Source organism: Bos grunniens, chromosome 25 (assembly GCF_055505025.1).
Source record: "Bos grunniens cultivar Pamir isolate PY7600 chromosome 25, Bosgru_T2T1.0, whole genome shotgun sequence".
Taxonomy (NCBI): Eukaryota; Metazoa; Chordata; class Mammalia; order Artiodactyla; family Bovidae; genus Bos; species Bos grunniens.
The window spans coordinates 32841838-32858704 of record NC_141189.1 but is presented as its reverse complement, the minus strand read 5'-3'; the positions used below and the strand labels follow the sequence as shown (position 1 = coordinate 32858704).

The 16867-nt window shown below is 50.0% G+C and overlaps 1 protein-coding gene and 1 long non-coding RNA gene across 2 annotated transcripts; both read right to left on the bottom strand.

Annotated features, from left to right (window-relative positions):
- Positions 1–404: 404 nt before the first annotated feature.
- Positions 405–2780, bottom strand: LOC147345419 (uncharacterized). The gene is made up of 3 exons (XM_086375602.1): positions 2770–2780; positions 708–1280; positions 405–543 (listed from the first exon to the last, which is right to left on the bottom strand). Exons 1-3 carry the CDS (start codon positions 2778–2780, stop codon positions 405–407), a joined length of 723 nt encoding a protein of 240 aa, XP_086231728.1.
- Positions 2781–3522: 742 nt separating this feature from the next.
- LOC147345418 (uncharacterized) lies at positions 3523–4025 on the bottom strand. The gene is made up of 2 exons (XR_015154743.1): positions 3821–4025; positions 3523–3719 (listed from the first exon to the last, which is right to left on the bottom strand). It is a non-coding gene; the product is annotated as an uncharacterized LOC147345418 (long non-coding RNA).
- Positions 4026–16867: the final 12842 nt, after the last annotated feature.

The window sequence follows — 16867 nt, the reverse complement described above, 5'->3', positions numbered from 1 at the left end:
GCCTTTTGCCTTTCGTTCCCCCTCCCAGCGCCAGCCTTGTTCTTGCTGGAGCACGCCAGACCTGCTTCCCATCTTGTCTCAGTTCCCACTTGCCCCCGCTGCCCAGCGCCCTTTCAGGTTCTTCAGTGGCTGGGGAGTTGACCGGAAATGGGAAGGTCCAGGTGGAGTTGCATGGCTTTGGGCGTCCTGATGGCTCCTGGTGACCGGACGCCCCCAGGCTCAGAGGGGAACACACCAGCACACAGCACTGGGGGATGAGCCCCCTGCCCCGGCCGCTCCCCGCTCCCCTGATCCCATGGGGAACAGAAGCTATGTGTTTGTGCCTTCGTACAAGAGAGATCCTGACAGGCTAGCAGGTTTCTTATCTCAAGCTTTATTTGGCAGATGACTTTTGCTCATTTTACTCAAGATCTCGTGGGCTCCAAGGGGGATGTGGTATGGTCTTGCGAGGGGCTTCCTGGCAGGTGACTCCTTCTGGTGGGCCCAGGGAAGCTTAGAGCTGCCTTCCGCATCTCCTCCTCCTCCTCCTCATCCTTCGGCAGCCTTTTGGAAAAAGTTCCAGTTACGGGGCCATCCAGGGAACCTGGGTGGGGAGGGGGGGCTGCCGGGGTGGCTTGGGGGGCTGCCGGGGTGGGATGGGGGCACAGGATGAGGGGGCTGTCTGACAGGGTGGGGCCCCAGAGCTGCAGGAGCCACCCGCTGCCCACCTGAGCCCTGGCCTGGAGGCCTGGGGGGTGCCTGGGATGGGAGCGCAGGGGGGGCCCGCCGCACCTCTGCGGCGCCTCCTGTGCCTGCAGGCCCTTCTCCGGCGCCTCCGGTAGGGGCGCCGCCGAGTGTGGCTCCTGTGTCTGTAGTGGTAGCGGCCTCTGTGAGTCCTCCCGTAGACCGGGATGTCTTCCGGCCTCAGCTCCCGTGCCTGATCCGGGTGCTCCGTCTCGCCCTGCTGCCCGGAGCCCTGCTGCCCGGGTGGACTTTCAGTCGGACTCTTCACGTGGCATCGGACCATCGTGATGGAGGGGTCACGGGTGGGCGACTCGGGCTGAGACGGCAGCTGGCCTTGGGGGGACGGGGAGGAGGCTGAGGCCTGCCCCCTGCTCTTGCTGTTAACAGTGTTGGTCGGGTCTGTCCGCAGCCTGTGGGGGGGACTTGTATATAAAGGGGGCCCCCCACTGTGACTTGGCGGCCCCACCCCACCATTGTCCCCACCTGGGCCCCTTCTGTGAAGGCAGCACAGGGCGCGGACAGCCAACTCCTCACCCCGTAAAACGTGTCCCCCATGCCTCGAAACCAGGGGACAAAACCTCTGAAGATGAGGGCCAGCCTCCTTGTCTGGATCCAAGCCCTCACACCCTGCCCCTCCCCCAGCTCCTCGGGGTTCCTGAAGCTTCCTTGCTGCCTTTGCAGCCACTGCTGTGGCCTCTCGGGGGGCTGGGACGGGGGCTTATCTGTCCACAGGGTTATCTTATGCTCACTCTGTGCCAGGAATTCCACAAATTCCATACATTCACTCCTTAAATGAGGCAGGAAGAGGTTAAGTGACTTGCTTGCTCGTGGTTCCTGCAGATAAGGAGCCAAGTCCAGACTTCAGAGTTCATATGCCCTCAGCCCTCCACCCACTTCCCCAGCCCGGGGCACACGCCTCCCTCCCCCAAAAGTGTGCCCATCTTCCCTCCACCCCTGGCCTCCTGCTGAGCCTCTCCCGGCATGAAAATCCAGAATCAGAACCATAGCAGCCGCGGGGAGAGCGTGGTAGGCAGACGAATGCCCTCACGCCCTCGCCCCTGAGAGTGAGCAGACACGCAGGGACTTTCTTAAGAGTGACTTAAAGAGACGGAAAGCTCATCCTAGATCATCTGGGTGGGCTCAGTGTGGGTTCCGCAAAACCACATGTATCCTTATAAGGTGGAAGAGGGAGGCAGGAGGGTCACAGGAAGAGATCTGACAGTGCTAAGCCACTGGCTTTGAAAATGGAGGCAGGGGCCCTGAGTCAAGGAATGCAGTTGCTGGCAAGGAGCTGGGAAAGACAAGGTTATGATGCTTCTGAAAACCTTCAGAACCTGCTCAGACCTTGAGTTTTAGCCCCATAAGGTCCATGTATGTAAGACAATACATTTGTGTTGTAAGCTATGAAATTTGTGGTGATTTATTGACAATGGTGATAGGGAACTTTTGAGGCCTCCTATCCTTCTTAGTTGGAGAAGGCAATGGCACCCCACTCCAGTACTCTTGCCTGGAAAATCCCATGGATAGAGGAGCCTGGTAGGCTGCAGTCCATGGGGTCGCTAAGAGTCAGACATGACTGAGCGACTTCCCTTTCACTTTTCACTTTCACGCATTGGAGAAGGAAATGGCAACCCACTCCAGTGTTCTTGCCTGGAGAATCCCAGGGACAGGGGAGCCTGGTGGGCTTCCGTCTATGGGGTCGCACAGAGTTGGACACGACTGAAGTGACTTAGCAGTTAGCATCCTTCTTAGTAGGATAGGATAGGGCACTTGCTCAAAATCTACATGCCCAGGCCTTACGCCGAGACCCTGCTAAGTCAGCATCTCCACCACTGGCCCTTGATCTACTTGTAAAAGCCTACCCAGGAGGGTCCATGTTCAGCCCTCCCACCAGCATCTTTCTGACTGGCTTATGAAACCAATCAAGTGGTTGAGTCATGGAAGCGAGTTCATCTCCCAGCTCAGTGGTCTCACCTGCCAAGACGGGGCCATCAACACTGCCTTGCAGGTTGGGTGTGAGGCTTGGGAGTGGCAAATGCCCAGTACCCATGCTCCATGGTGCTCAGAGATGGAAGTTGGGCCACGATGTTTCTATGGCCCTGTCATTAGGCAGCTGGGTCAGAGTTCTGGTCACTGATAAAACGCCCTGTGCCAAATTGCTGTGCCATGAGCTCGTGACCCAAGCTCTCGTGTTAATGATCTGACAGTTTTGTGCCCAGGAGACAGCAGTGTTTCGTGAATCACCTTCACATCTCAGAGAATCATATGGTTGAGTGGAGCAAGTTACTTTTGTTTCGTCCACCCGGGATGAGGATATTGTACCTGATTAAATGATAGCTTGGCTCAACCACTGGACAAGTTACTCACTGTACCCAGAGACATCATCTTTTTAAACAATGGGAAATGTCAACATCAGGCACCTTAGGGATTGTTGCTGGTGAATTGAGCTTGAGCTGGGAAATGGTTCTTGGCTCTAGGGGAGGTGGCAGCAAGCAAGCCCTAGTGGAAGCATTTGCCAATTTCTGTGGCCCATCTCGAGCTGTCAGTAGAAAGCCACTGAGCACAGAACTGGGGAGGGATGTGTTCATCAACCAGCACAGCTCCCGTCCCCGCTGGAAAGGGGTCTGTAAAGGACTAGGGGCTGGGAGGCAGGTTTGGTTTGTGACTCGGGAGTAGTTGAGTTTGGAACAAGATCCAGCATGAACCATCCTTTGTGTCCCCTCTTCCCGGCATCCCCAACCCCCTCCTTGCCCCCCCCCCCGCCTCGAGTCCCTCAAAGCAAAGAGTCAAAGAGTGGAATGATGTCTTTCAACATTTATTGACAGGTGGCATTGTTCGTTAGCAGGCTCCTGTTCATGTCATTGAAATGGTGGCATGTTCAAGATGTGGCAAGAGGGTCTTGAAGGCTGGTGACATTTCAGGCAGGAGTGCGGTGGTCTTGCTACTGTGTGGTTACTGTCTTGTACACCTTATGACGGTGTAGCGACGGCAGCACACTGCAGAGAACCAGAGGACACGAGGACACTTCAGCACAGCCCAAACCCCCAGCCCCGCCCCAGCTCCCTGGCCTCTGCCCCCAAGGATGGACCCTCTTCACCTCTCCTCCTGCGCCTCCGACAAAAGCGCCTCCTTCGTCTGCGACATCTTCGGCGGCGGCGGCGGCGGCATCTGCTCCCGCTATGGGTGAGGCAGCATCGGTATCTGGCCATGGTGCTGGGTGGATTCGGCCTGGATGCTCAGAGCAGGGGATACCGCCTTGGTTGAGCCAGCCAACCTGTGAGCAGGTGGAATTTGTGGGCTGTGACAGGGGCCGACTTCCTGGCCTCTTATATAGACCCGGGCAGGGCCCTGGTCATTGTGAGGTCACAGAGACCCAAACCTCACAGACCAGGGTCAGAGCTGCCCAAATCATGCCCATATATGGGCATGTGGGAGGTGCTTGCTGAGGGAGGGCGGGGCTGTGATGTGCAGGGGTGGGGCTGTGATGTGGGGGGGGGTGGGGGCCCCTCCACATTAATTAATGACCCCCCAGGTCATTAATGCATATAAATTTGACCACATCACATCATGCAGTGGGGAAGGGGGGGAGGTAGAGGAGTCATGACAGTTCCTGCCAAGCTGGTCCAAGACCCCATGAGCAGCCCGAACCCAGCTATGACGTCCAGGTCTCCATGCCTCCTCCTCTGTAAAGGAGGAATTCTGTAAAGGGGAATGAGGTGACTTTTTCTTTGTAAGGACACTCACTAGCTCATCCACTAGTTTACAGTGTATGCCAGGTTCTGGCGAGGCCCTGGCAAATACTGGTAAACAAGTCAGACATGTTCCTGCCTAATAAACTTTACATTCTTAATGTAGAGAACATGAACTGTAACCCCACAGACTATATGTAGCCCACCAGACTCCTCCGTCCATGGAGTGCTCCAGCCGAGAATATTGGAGTGGGTTGCCCGTGCCCTCCTCCAGGGGATCTTCCCAGCCCAGAGATCGAACCCGGGTCTCTTGCATCACAGGCAGATTCTTTACCATCTGAGCCACCAGGGAAACCCAATGAAATTACCATGCAGAGCACTTGTGAAAAAAATGCCTCAGAGAGAAACTCTGGGCTTTTATGAGAAAGTTATGCTGGAGGGACTTGACCTCAGGAGAGGCCCCAGGAAGGCCTCCTAAGGAAGATGATTGGAGTCGGAGGAGGGAAGAGCATCTGGGAAGAGGGATGAGCTGCTGCCAAGTCCTGAGGCAGCACGTGTGTGATTCCAGTAGTGAAACAGCCACTGAGGGAAGGCCACCGGCGCAGGAATGGGTTGGTGGTTGCCCAGAAGCGGGTGAAATGGGAGCGGCTGCTCCATAAGCGGTGCAGGGGCTCCTTTTGGTGTGAATAAATATGTTTTGGACCCAGAAAGTGATGACAGTTACCCAACATGGTGAATGTTTTCATTGACACTGAATTTTCACTTTTTTAGTATGCTGGATTTTACACGATGTGAATTTTACCTCAATTGGTTAAAAAAAAAAAAAAAGTTCTGAGGCTGAAAGTTGCTTGGAAGGTGTAAGAAATCAAAGGGAGGCCGAGGGGGACGGAGCAGAGAGTGCGGGGGAAGGGTGGGCACAACAGATAAGGAAGGTAGCAATTAGAATTTGAAATCGTTACTCATAGCAGGAAACCAAAATAAGTGTCTTTGGCATGTGGTGGTGGTTTAGTCACCAAGTTGTGTCCAACTCTTGCAACCCCATGGACTGTAGCCCACCAGGCTCCTCTGTCCATGGGATTCTCCAGGCAAGAATACTGGAATGGGTTGCTATTTCCTTCTCCAGGGGATCTTCCCAACCTGGGAACTGAACCTGAGTCTCCTGCATTGTAGGCAGATTCTTAACCAACTGAGCTACAAGGGAAGACTTTGGCATAGAAGTTTTGTTTCATTTAAGAAGTCAGAGTTAACATGGATACCCTGCTATGTACAAAATAGATACCTAAGGAGAATCTACTGTGTAGCGCAGGAGACTCTACTCAGTGCTCTGTGGTGGCCTAAACGGGAAAAGAATCTTAAAAAGAGTGGATATATGTATATATACAATGGATTCACCTTGCTGTACACCTGAAACTAACACAACATGTAAGTCAATTATGCTCCCATAGGGCCTCCCTGGTGGCTCAGAGGTTAAAGCATCTGCCCGCAATGCGGGAGAGGGTTCCATCCCTGGGTTGGGAAGATCCCCTGGAGAAGGAAATGGCAACCCACTCCAGTATTCTTGCCTGGAGAATCCCATGGAGGGAGGAGCCTGGTAGGCTACAGTCCACAGGGCCGCAAAGAGCTGGACATGACTGAGTGACTTCACTTTCAGTTTCACTTATACTCCCATAAAAATTAATAAAAAGGAAGAAATCAGAGGTGATTTGGATGGTGGTTAGAGTCTCCTCTTTGGGGATCTACACGACAAGTATTTGGGGATAGTGGGTATCATGTTTGCCAGCTACTCTTGAGTGATTCAGAAAGAGAACAGTAACAAGGGCTGCATGTCTACATTAAAGAAGCAAGAGATGAAGGGAGGGAGGCAGGGATGGAGGGAAAAAGAGGGGAGTAGATGGAATAGAATACTAACAATCAACCAGTCTGGGTGAAAAACAGTTTTTTGTATGGTTCTTGTGACTTTTCTCTAACTTTGAAGTTATTTCAAAATAAATTATTAAGACAATTCTTCCGAAACACAAAAGGAAAAGAAGGCCTTCCAGGGCTGGTATAAGGGCTCCACCCTTATCAAGGCCCAGACTTCTTTTATCTTTCACCTCTGCCCCAAGGAAGTCCTTTCCATCCTCAAGGTTGCCTCATAGTCCAAAATCATGGGTGCCAAGGACGGTTGTGCAGTTTGTATACTGCTCACAGCTCTCAGCCAAAGGGATTGAATGGTGCAGGCCAGGGCAAGCACCCAGAGGTAAGCTTCTGCCCATGGGAGCTGTCTTTTTTCTAATTAGATAGCTCACAAAGGCACATTAAGGGCCAGCCTCAGCCCTGCTGAAAATTCAGCTGTACCTACTGTCCAAGAAGGAATGAAGAAAAAGGAGGGGTGGGCCAAAGGAGTCCTAACGCATGCTATAAAGAACTTTCCCAGACACCTCCACCAGCAACTTCTGATCATTTGCCTGATGGCAAGAGCACTCTGCCCCTCAGGATAAAGCTGGGGTTCTTAGGAAGGAGAAAGGGGCCAGTGGGTAGTTAGTACCCCAGAGGGCGTACAGCCAGAAACTTCTAGGACCCCACCTCCCAACCCACAAGGTGGGAAAACCATGAATCTGAAGCTCTAATCCAATAAGTTATAAGTGAGCTGCACCTGGCAAGTAGGCAGTAAGCACCAAATTCTCACTAATTGGTTCATGTCCAGACGGACTTAAGATACACACCCTGTCCTGTAACACTGAGTACTTTTTGAAGATAAGCCGTGTGGTCTCAAAGGAGCCCCATGAGATGACAGAGAGGGGTATTTACCCAGTTTTGCAGATGAGGAATTTTTTTTTTTTTAGTTTTTTATTTTTCTTAATTTATTTTTTTATACAGCAAAGTGATTTTGTACAGCAAAGTGATTCAGTTATACATATATACATTCTTTTTTTAAAATATTCTTTTCCATAATGGTTGATCATAGGGTATTTATTTTTAATTAGAGGATAATTGCTTTCCAATGTCATGTTAATGTCTGCTGTAAAACAACCAGATGAGACATCCGAGTCATACAGAACAGGTCCCTCTGTCACCGGGGTTTTTATTGAGCACCTACTGTGTGCCAGCACTCTTGTAGGCAGTGGGAATACCACATGAGCAAGAGAGGTTCTTGCCCCCAAGAAGCTCACCTTCTAGTTGGGACAGACAATATTATTCAAGTGAACAAACAAATGAACAGAAGACTTTGAAGTTTATTACAGGTGTGCATAGACTAGGCTGATACTACTTTAGGGTCCTGAGGACAGGACTTGTTGAGGAGGTGACATCAGAGCTGAGATCCCAGTGAGACAAAGGAGCCAGCTCTCTCGGCGTCTGTCCCGTGTGGGTGTCCCAGCTGGGAGGGAGCAAGTGGCTCTGCGCCACGTGGTCACTCAGGGAGGCAGGCTTCCTCGGACACGGGCTCCAAGCACATCCCGGGTGTCCACATTCAGAGGAGGGGTGGGCAGGGAAGGCTCCTCTGCCACCTAACTGCCTGGGCCCGGAGCAATACTCTGTGCTTCTGTTCCCACCTCATCGGTGAGTCTGTCACACGACGCATGGGCCACAAGGAAGGTCTGGAGGCCAAGTCCACGGGCTGCCACTTCCCAGCAACGTCATGCTGTGAAAGGGGCTGTGGATCATTGCCACAGCCGGGAGGGACCCAGGGTAGCTGGTGGGGAACTCGTACCCCAGGGAGGTCTGAGACAGCTGCTCCATGGAGTGGGCAGGTGGACTGAGGTTTGGCTGAGGCTGAGGCCACCGCACAGGAGTGGCCCATTGGGTTCAGGTCTCTGTAGGGCGACAGGAAGAAGCATGGAACTAAAAGGAGGCCCCTTTGGCTATAGAGGAGGATGCAGATCTCAGTCTTACAGTTTAGTGGAGGAGATGAGCGTGAATCAAATCATCAGAAAGGTAGGGGTGAGGTCCCGGTAAAAGGCGGCCCTCGGAGCTCCAGGACGGGGCATTTGGCCAGCTCTGGAGCCAGAGGACTTGTGGAGGCCACCAGAAATGCTGGGATTTGTGGGTTCTCGCAGCCGGCTATTTACCCTCAATAATGCAACACTTGCCACTAACTCATAGTGATTGCTTTATTATTTGTCTCCAAGGAGAATACAAGTTCTGTGGATTCAGGAACTCAATTTTGTTCACTGAGGTCATCCCAGCACTGAGAGTAATCAGTACATAAAAGACATCCAAAATCCAAATATTTGCGGAAGAACTGAACAATAAAGGGACGCTTTGTATGATCAGGCTCTTTTATTGTCATTTTCTAAATATAAGATCATGGATTGATAGTATGACTTTTGAAATGTCAGCACCCTCTCTCTGCCCACTGCCCCAGTTCTGCTGGGCTGGCCCCAGGCTGAGAAACCTCCAAGACTCCTGCCATCTCAAACACACGCCGAGTCTCAGAAGGACACCCAGTTCTGTCCCCTGAGGCCCTGGTTGGTCAGTCACACAGTGTGTCCTATCCTCCCCCTCCCTCCAACACACACATCCGTGATGTCACAATGGCCACCCACGGCCGCCTTGATCAAGGGGAGATGTCATCAAAGAGATGGAGAGAGAGGTAGGGGCTTCATGCGGCCTTCTGCCTTTGAGAAGTGTGGAGCCAGGCCGTTAATTCTCGGGGTAACGAGAAAAGGTCAACAGGAGGCAGACAGTGTTGTAAAGGTGCCACCACACTCACCACTTTGCAGCCAGGGGTCGGTCCTGGGTGCGGGAGTTCCCACACGTGGTCATGAAGGTGTGTGTGGGAAGGTGCTCGCTAGAGCACTCTGTGGGAAGAAAATTGACAGTCCCTGACTGTCCATCTTAAGGAAACAGTCCATTGTCGCGTCCATATCGCAGCCATTCAGAAGAACACTGCATTTCATTCCTTTTAATGGCTGAATAATAGTCCCTTGTGTATATAAAATATTGCCATTTGCAGCAACCTGCAATGGACCTGGAGATTATCATAGTAAATGAAGTCAGACAGAGAAAGGCAAATACCATGTGATATTGCTTATATGTGGAATATTAAAAAAAAGGATACAAATGAATTTATTTACAAAATAGAAACAGACTCACAGACCTAGAGAATGAATTTACGGTTACTAGGGGAGATAAGGGGGAGGGAGGGATTGGGAGCTTGGGGTTGACATATGCACAGTCCTCTATTTAAAATAGATAGGCAATAAGGACCTACTGTACAACACAGGGAACTCGGCTCAGGACTCGGTAATAACCTAAATGGGAGAAGAATTTGGAAAAGGATAGATACATGTATGCTTGCGTGCTTAACTGTTCAGTCATGTCTGATACTTTGCGACCCCATGGACTGTAGCCCACCAGGCTCCTCTGTCTGTGGAATTTTCCAAGCAAGAATTCTGGAGTGGGGTGCCATTTCCTACTCCTGGGGATCTTCCAGACCCAGGGAGTGGCCCCACATCTCCTGTGTCTCCTGCATCGGCACACAGATTCTTTACCATTGAACCACCTGGGAAGCCCAGATACATGTATATGTATCACTTAATCACTTTACTGTACGCTTGAAACTAACATGGCACTGTTATTCAACTGTACTCCAAAACAAAATAAAAAAATAAAGAACTGTAACCAGAGCTATGTGCCCTGATACGAAAGGAAGTCCACAGTGTATCAAAATGCAGGGCATCACTCTTTGTCTGCAAAAATTTTTATATGTTCACATATGCATAGTGAAAAGTCCAGAATATAATATATTGACTTAGCAGTGGGGAGTGAAATCATGAAAGGTTTCACTCTCTGTTTTATTCGTTTTTGTATTGTTTGGAATCTTTTACCAGTCTAAGGGCCATTGACATTGCTGGATACTTAGTGAGTTATTTCCATCATGGGAAAAAAAATAAACATCATAATACCCGTTACCTTGTTCCCTGAGCAACTGCCATGTACCAGGAACCTATTTAATTGTCAGGTTATTTTTCTTTTTTTAGTACACTTTTCTTTTGGAAAAAGTTGAAAAGTCTGTTGCAAAGAGTTCCCATCTACTACTCACACAGTTTCCCCCATTGTTAACATCTTATGTCATCTTATAAAAACCAGAGTTGTAACGTTACTATTAACCAACTTCAGACTCTATTTGGATTTCACCAATTTTTCCACAAATGCCCATTTTTGTTCCAGGATCCAGTTCAGGGTATCACATCCAGTTTTCCTTGTTATTAACGTCGTGTTTGGGACGATGCGTCTGTCACAATTAATAAACCAATTTTGATGCATTATTATTAATTAAAGTCTAGACCTTATTCATAGTCCCTTAGTTTTTCCTTCACATCCTTTTTCTGTTCCAGGATCCCATTTAATCATCATGTCTCCTTGGGCTCCTCTGGGCTGCGCTGATTTCTCAGACTTGTCTTTGATGACTATGACAGTTCTGCGGAGCACTGGTCAGGTATTTTGCAGAAGGCCCCTCAGTTAGGGTTTGTCTGATGTTCTTCTCATGACTAGACTGGAGAATATGTGTTTGGAGGAGGAAGATCACAGAGGGAAAGTGTCGTTCTTCTCACCTCTGAATGAGGGCACGTGCTCTCAAGCCTACCTACTGTGGTTGAAGTGTCCCTTGATCACTGCTGAGGCACCACGTGTGGGGTTTCTTTACTACTGTGTACAATATTATGCGGAGGGAAGTCACTGTGCAGCCCACATTGCAAGGGCTGGGAAGTTATGCCCCACCTCCATGAGGGCAGAGTATGTGCATAAAGTCTTTGAAATGCTTCTGCCCTGGAGATTTGTCCGTGCTCCCTCATGTCTTTATTTCAATCCTACCTTTACATCAGTATAGACTTATGGGCATTTCATACTGTGGGTTATAATTCATACTGTGCTTTATGGTATTGCTCAAGTTATTCCCATTTTGGCCATTAGCTCTTCAGCTGGCCCCTGTGTCCCTTTGACGTGCCCCACCATTGTGAGTTTCTGAGCACCTCCTTACGTTCTGGCTCTATTCGATACCCCAGGCCCATCTTGTATATTTCCTGTTTTAGACCTCAGTTCAGTTCAGTCGCTCAGTGGTGTCCAACTCTTTGCGGCCCCATAGACCGCAGCATGCCAGGCTTCCCTGTCCATCACCAGCTCCCGGAGCTTACTCAAACTCATGACCATTGAGTCGGTGATGCCATCCAACTATCTCATCCTCTGTTGTCCCCTTCTCCTCCTGCCTTCAATCTTTCCCAGCATCAGGGTCTTTACCTAGAAATCAACCATTTCTCCAAGGAACCCTAGTTCCTTTTATTGGAGGATGGCTTTAGAGATCAAAGACTGGATGCTGGATGTGCTTGTTGCTGTGGGGTGTTGTTTCTTTTAGGCCCTCTGGGAAACATACTTGTGTGTAATAACCTGTGTATGTGTATGTGTGTGTGTGCTCAGTCACTCAGTTGTGTCCGACTCTTTGTGACCCCCTGGACTATAGTCCACCAGGCTCTCCTCTTCCCATGGGATTTCCCAGGCAAGAATACTGGAGTGGGTTGCCATTCCCTTCTCCAGAGGATCTTCCCAACCCAGGATTGAACCTGCACTCCTGTGTCTCCTGCACTGGCAGGCGGATTCCTTACCACTGCACCAGCAGGGAAGCCCTTGTGTGTGAATACAAATCCATACATATTCCTATATGTAGCCTTCTGTATCACTGTTAAAGGTAAGTTCACCCTGATGTCTCTAACTCTGATCCACCACCACATGGATCATTCCAGGCTCCTCCCCTTGCTTAGTTACATAACTTCTCACCCAACAGTGGGAAACCTGTCTTCTAGAAATCTACCATCCATTTTCTCACATTGAACTCCACCATGCATGTACAGTGGTTTTAGAATTTTTAACCTTTATCCTGACACCTTTCCTTTTATAAGTTTATTCAGTTGATATTTATTGAATGCCCTTTATGGTGAGCACTGTTCTACCCACAGTAAACAAAGCAAAGATCCCTGCCCTCATGGAGTTAATATTCTAATACAGGCGATGGAGCAAGTAGTATGATAAGTAAGTTGTTGAGTATGTTGTAGAGCAGGATGAGGATGGCTGGACCAGCTGGGGCTGGTTGGAACGAGCAGCGGTTTAGGGTAATCAGGGCAGGCCTTGTTGATGAGGTGACATTTGAGCAAATCCTGAAGGCAAGGAGGGAGTCAGTGATGTGGCTATCAGGGAGACGTGTCTCAGGCAGAGGGACCAGCCTGTGCAAAGGCCCCGGTAGGAGGCTGTACTCGCTGTGTTCAAGGAACAGTCAGAAGGTTGGGGTGGCTGCAGCAGAGAGAGGTCAGGGGTTAGGGGAGGCAAAATCATACAGGTAGGGGAGGGTTACATTATAGATGGCTTTCTTGGCCATGCTAAGGATTTGGCTTTTACTCTGAATGAGATGGAGACCACAGGTATGACATTCTCTGACTCGAGGGACCCCTTGTGCTGCTGCTATGTTGGGAAGGGCAGGGGTGGGGACAGGGTGGAAGCAGAGGGCCCAGTGAGGAGGCTGTATCCATCACACAGAGAAGCAGCGACGGAGGCTCAGACCAGGGTGGTCACAGTGGGCTTGATGAGGAGGGGTTAGATTCTGGCTCAGTTTTGAAGATGGAGCCAACAGGACTTATTAGCAGCCTGAATGAGGGGAGCAAGAGAGAAAGAAGAGGGACTTCCCTGGTGGTCCAGTGGTTAAGAATCCGACAGCCAATACAGGGGACCCAGATGCAATCCCTGGTCTGGGAAGATTCCACGTGCCACAGGGCAGCTAAGCCCGTGTGCTGCAACTCCTGAGCCCATGCTTTCTAGAGCATGTGATCCGTACAAGAGAAGCCACCGCAGTGAGAAGCCCGGGCACCACAGCTAGAGAGTGGCCTCTGCTTGCCACAGCTATAAAAAGCCCATGCACACCACAAAGACCCAGCACAGCCAAAAATAAATGATAAATTATTTAATTAATTGAAAAAAAAAAAAGTAAAAGACGAGTCAAGGATGGTGCTGAGGCTTTTGGCATGAGCACCCGGAAGGGACCAAGTTGCCATCAACTGAGATGGAGCAGGCGATGAGAAGGCTTGGGGGAAAGGTCCAGAATTCAGAAGTCTCCAAGGAGGTATTGAGCGGGCAGTTCAGTATCTGAGCCTGACGTCTGGGCTGAAGGTGATTTATTTGGGCATCTTGCATATTTAGCTTACAAGACTGGGTCATTTCACTGTCTCAGTTTCCTATTGCTGCTGTGACATCGTATCAAAAACTATAGCACAAAACAGCACAAATTTATTGTCTCCACAGTTCTGCAAGTCAGCATTCCAGAACTGGTCTTCTGGGGGTAGAATCAAGGTGTCCCCAGGGCCGCAGTCCTCTCTGGAGGCCCCCGGGGGAGAGCCCGTCCCCTCGCCTCTCGCAGCTTCTGGCCTCTGCGCCCCCTGCCCTCCTTCCTCAACCGCCCCCGACCCTGGCCCTCCTGCCCCCAGCCTTTTCCAGTTGCTCATGATTGCACTAGGCCCACCTGGACACTCTCGGATAATTGCCCCATCTCAAGATCCTTAATCTCAGCAAATTTGCAAAATCCTTTTGCCGTGTAAGGTAACATGTTCATGGGTTTGGGGATTCGGACATCTCAGGGCGCCCACTGTGAGCATCACGGGGGTGAGCGGAGATGGAAACGAAGACAGTCCCCAGCACTGGGCCCGGGGCCTCCCAGTTTCGGGGGGCTGAGGAGCAGCTGGGGCCGAGGGAGCCGGGGGAGTGTCCTGGAAGCCACGTGGAGGAGGGGCACCGGGCGGAGGGAGGGGCGACGGCTGCTGTCCGTACAGAAACGATGGCTTTTCCTTCCTTTCTTTGTACCAAGTCTGGGTAGATTGCCCTCTCAAGACACACCTCTGTTCAGACAAGCCATGTGTTAGGTGCCCACCTGCCACCTGGGCTTGTGGCTCCTGTGTTTGAAAAGTTCAGCGCACGGTGATGAGCCGTGAGCTCTCACAGAGGGACACAGACTAGGTGACAATTCATCGCAGCCCCGCTGGCCAGCATCGGAGCCAATCTCAGCACTCTAGGCGGGGAGGTCAAGGGGCGGGGGGCGCTGACTGCGAGCTTACAGCATTGTTACCTTCAAAGTCTGCCTGCTCCCAGAATACTCACCTGCAGGGTGGGCTTCACATGTTACTGAGAGCTGCTTTGCCTTTTTTTTTTTTAATATAAATTTATTTATTTTAATTGGAGGCTAATTACAATATTATATTTGTTCTGCCATACATTGACATGAATCCGCCACGTGTGTACATGTGTTCCCCATCTTGAACCCCCCTCCCACCTCCCTCCCCATCCCATCCCTCTGGGTCATCCCAGTGCACCAGCCCGAGCATTCTGTATCCTGCATCGAACTTGGACTTGTGATTCATTTCACATATAATAATGTACATGTTTCAATGCCATCCTCCCAAATCATCCCACCCTCTCCCTCTCCCACAGAGTCCAAAAGACTGTTCTATACATCTGTGTCTCTTTTGCTGTCTCGCATACAGGGTTATCATTACCATCTTTCTAAATTCCATAATTATGCTTTTGAACTGTGGTGTTGGAGAAGACTCTTGAGAGTCCCTTGGACTGAAAGGAGATCCAACCAGTCCATTCTGAAGGAGATCAGCCCTGGGATTTCTTTGGAAGGAATGATGCTAAAGCTGAAACTCCAGTACTTTGGCCACCTCATGCGAAGAGTTGACTCATTGGAAAAGACTCTGATGCTGGGAGGGACTGGGGGCAGGAGGAGAAGGGGACGACAGAGGATGAGATGGCTGGATGGCATCACTGACTCGATGGATGTGAGTCTGAGTGAACTCCGGGAGTTGGTGATGGACAGGGATGAATCGCGTGCTGCGATTCATGGGGTTGCAAAGAGTTGGACATGATTGAGCGACTGATCTGATCTGATCTGATACTGTATTGGTATTTTTCTTTCTGGCTTTCTTCACTCAGTATAATAGGCTCCAGTTTCATCCACCTCATTAGAACTGATTCACATATATTCTTTTTAATGGCTGAGTAATACTCCATTGTGTATATGTACCACAGCTTTCTTATCCATTCATCTGCTGATGGACATCTAGGTTTCTTCCATGTCTGGATATTACAAACATTAAAACATCTGTCAAAACATTTCATTTGGGAGGTTAATTCATTTCTCTTAATGAATTGCTTTTTAAAAAAATTTTAAGTGATTTTAGGTTTACAGATAATTGTGCAGCAAGTACTGGGAGTTCTCATATACCTCCTCTCCAACCCCTCCCCCCAGACCCCTCCCCACTTTCCCCCTGTTATTATTAACATCTTGGGACTTCCCTGGTGGTCCAGTGGTTAAGAATCTGAACTTCCACTGTAGGGGACACAGATCCCAAACCTGGTCCAGGAACTAAGCTCCTCTATGCCGAGAGGTGTGACCAAAAAACCAAAAACATCTTGCATTGCTGTGGTACCTTTGCTATAATTGATGAACCAGTATTGACACATCAGCTAAAGTCTTTGGCTTATATTGGGCTTCGTGGGTAGCTCAGCTGGTAAAGAATCTGCCTGCAATGCAGGAGACCCTGGTTTGATCCCAGGGTCAGAAAGTTCCCCTGGAGAAGGGATAGGCTACCAACTCCAGTATTCTTGGGGCTTCCCTGGTGGGAATTCTTGGGCTTCCCTAGTGGTTCAGACAGTAAAGAATCTGCCTGCAATGCGGGAGACCTGGATTCAATCCCTGGGTTGGGAAGATCCCTTGGAGGAGGGCATGGCAACCCACTCTGTTCTTGCCTGGTGAATCCCCTGGACAGAGGAGCCTGGCAGAGTCCATGGGGTCTCAAAAAGTTGGGCACGACTGAGGGACTCAGCTCAGCACAGCACGTGGCTTGTATTAGGGTTTGACAGATGTATAATGACATGTGTCACCCCGTGACAGTGTCCTACAGAATAGTTTCATGGCCCTAAAACTCCTCTGTGCTCCAGCTGTTCATCTCTTCTTCCTTTCCCAGCAACCACTGATCTCTTCACTATCTCCATAGTTTTGTCTTTTCCAGAATATTACATAAATTATTCTTTAGAGAATTCATAGACCCAATTTTGTAAGTATAGTCACCAAATACTCACAGTAAATGTGGAATTGAAATGAGAGGCCCTCACGTTAAACTTTGTGTGGTTCTCGATGAATCATTTTTAAAGAGCACGTACTAGTTCAAGTCATGTTAACAGAGCTTCCCAGGAATGCGGAGTATCTTATCCTCAGATCTCTGGCTTAAAACATCAAACGTTTTAGGCAGACATGAACCTGCCCCCGACTCCTCCCTTATTCCTCCCGAATGTTAGTGCTCATCCTTCCAGGGCCCGTCTTTATATTCATATGTGTAGGTTCCCAATGCGAACATTTTGGGGTGCTGAAACCTTTGGCTGGCATCATACTGCCTGTATCTTGTGACTTGCTTTGTTTGCTGGGTGTTGTGCGTGCGGCT

Coding starts and splice junctions, on each gene's coding strand:
- LOC147345419 (XM_086375602.1), bottom strand. Junction 544..707: donor GCCTCCAGGCCAGGGCTCAG/GTGGGCAGCGGG, acceptor TTTTTCCAAAAG/GCTGCCGAAGGATGAGGAGG.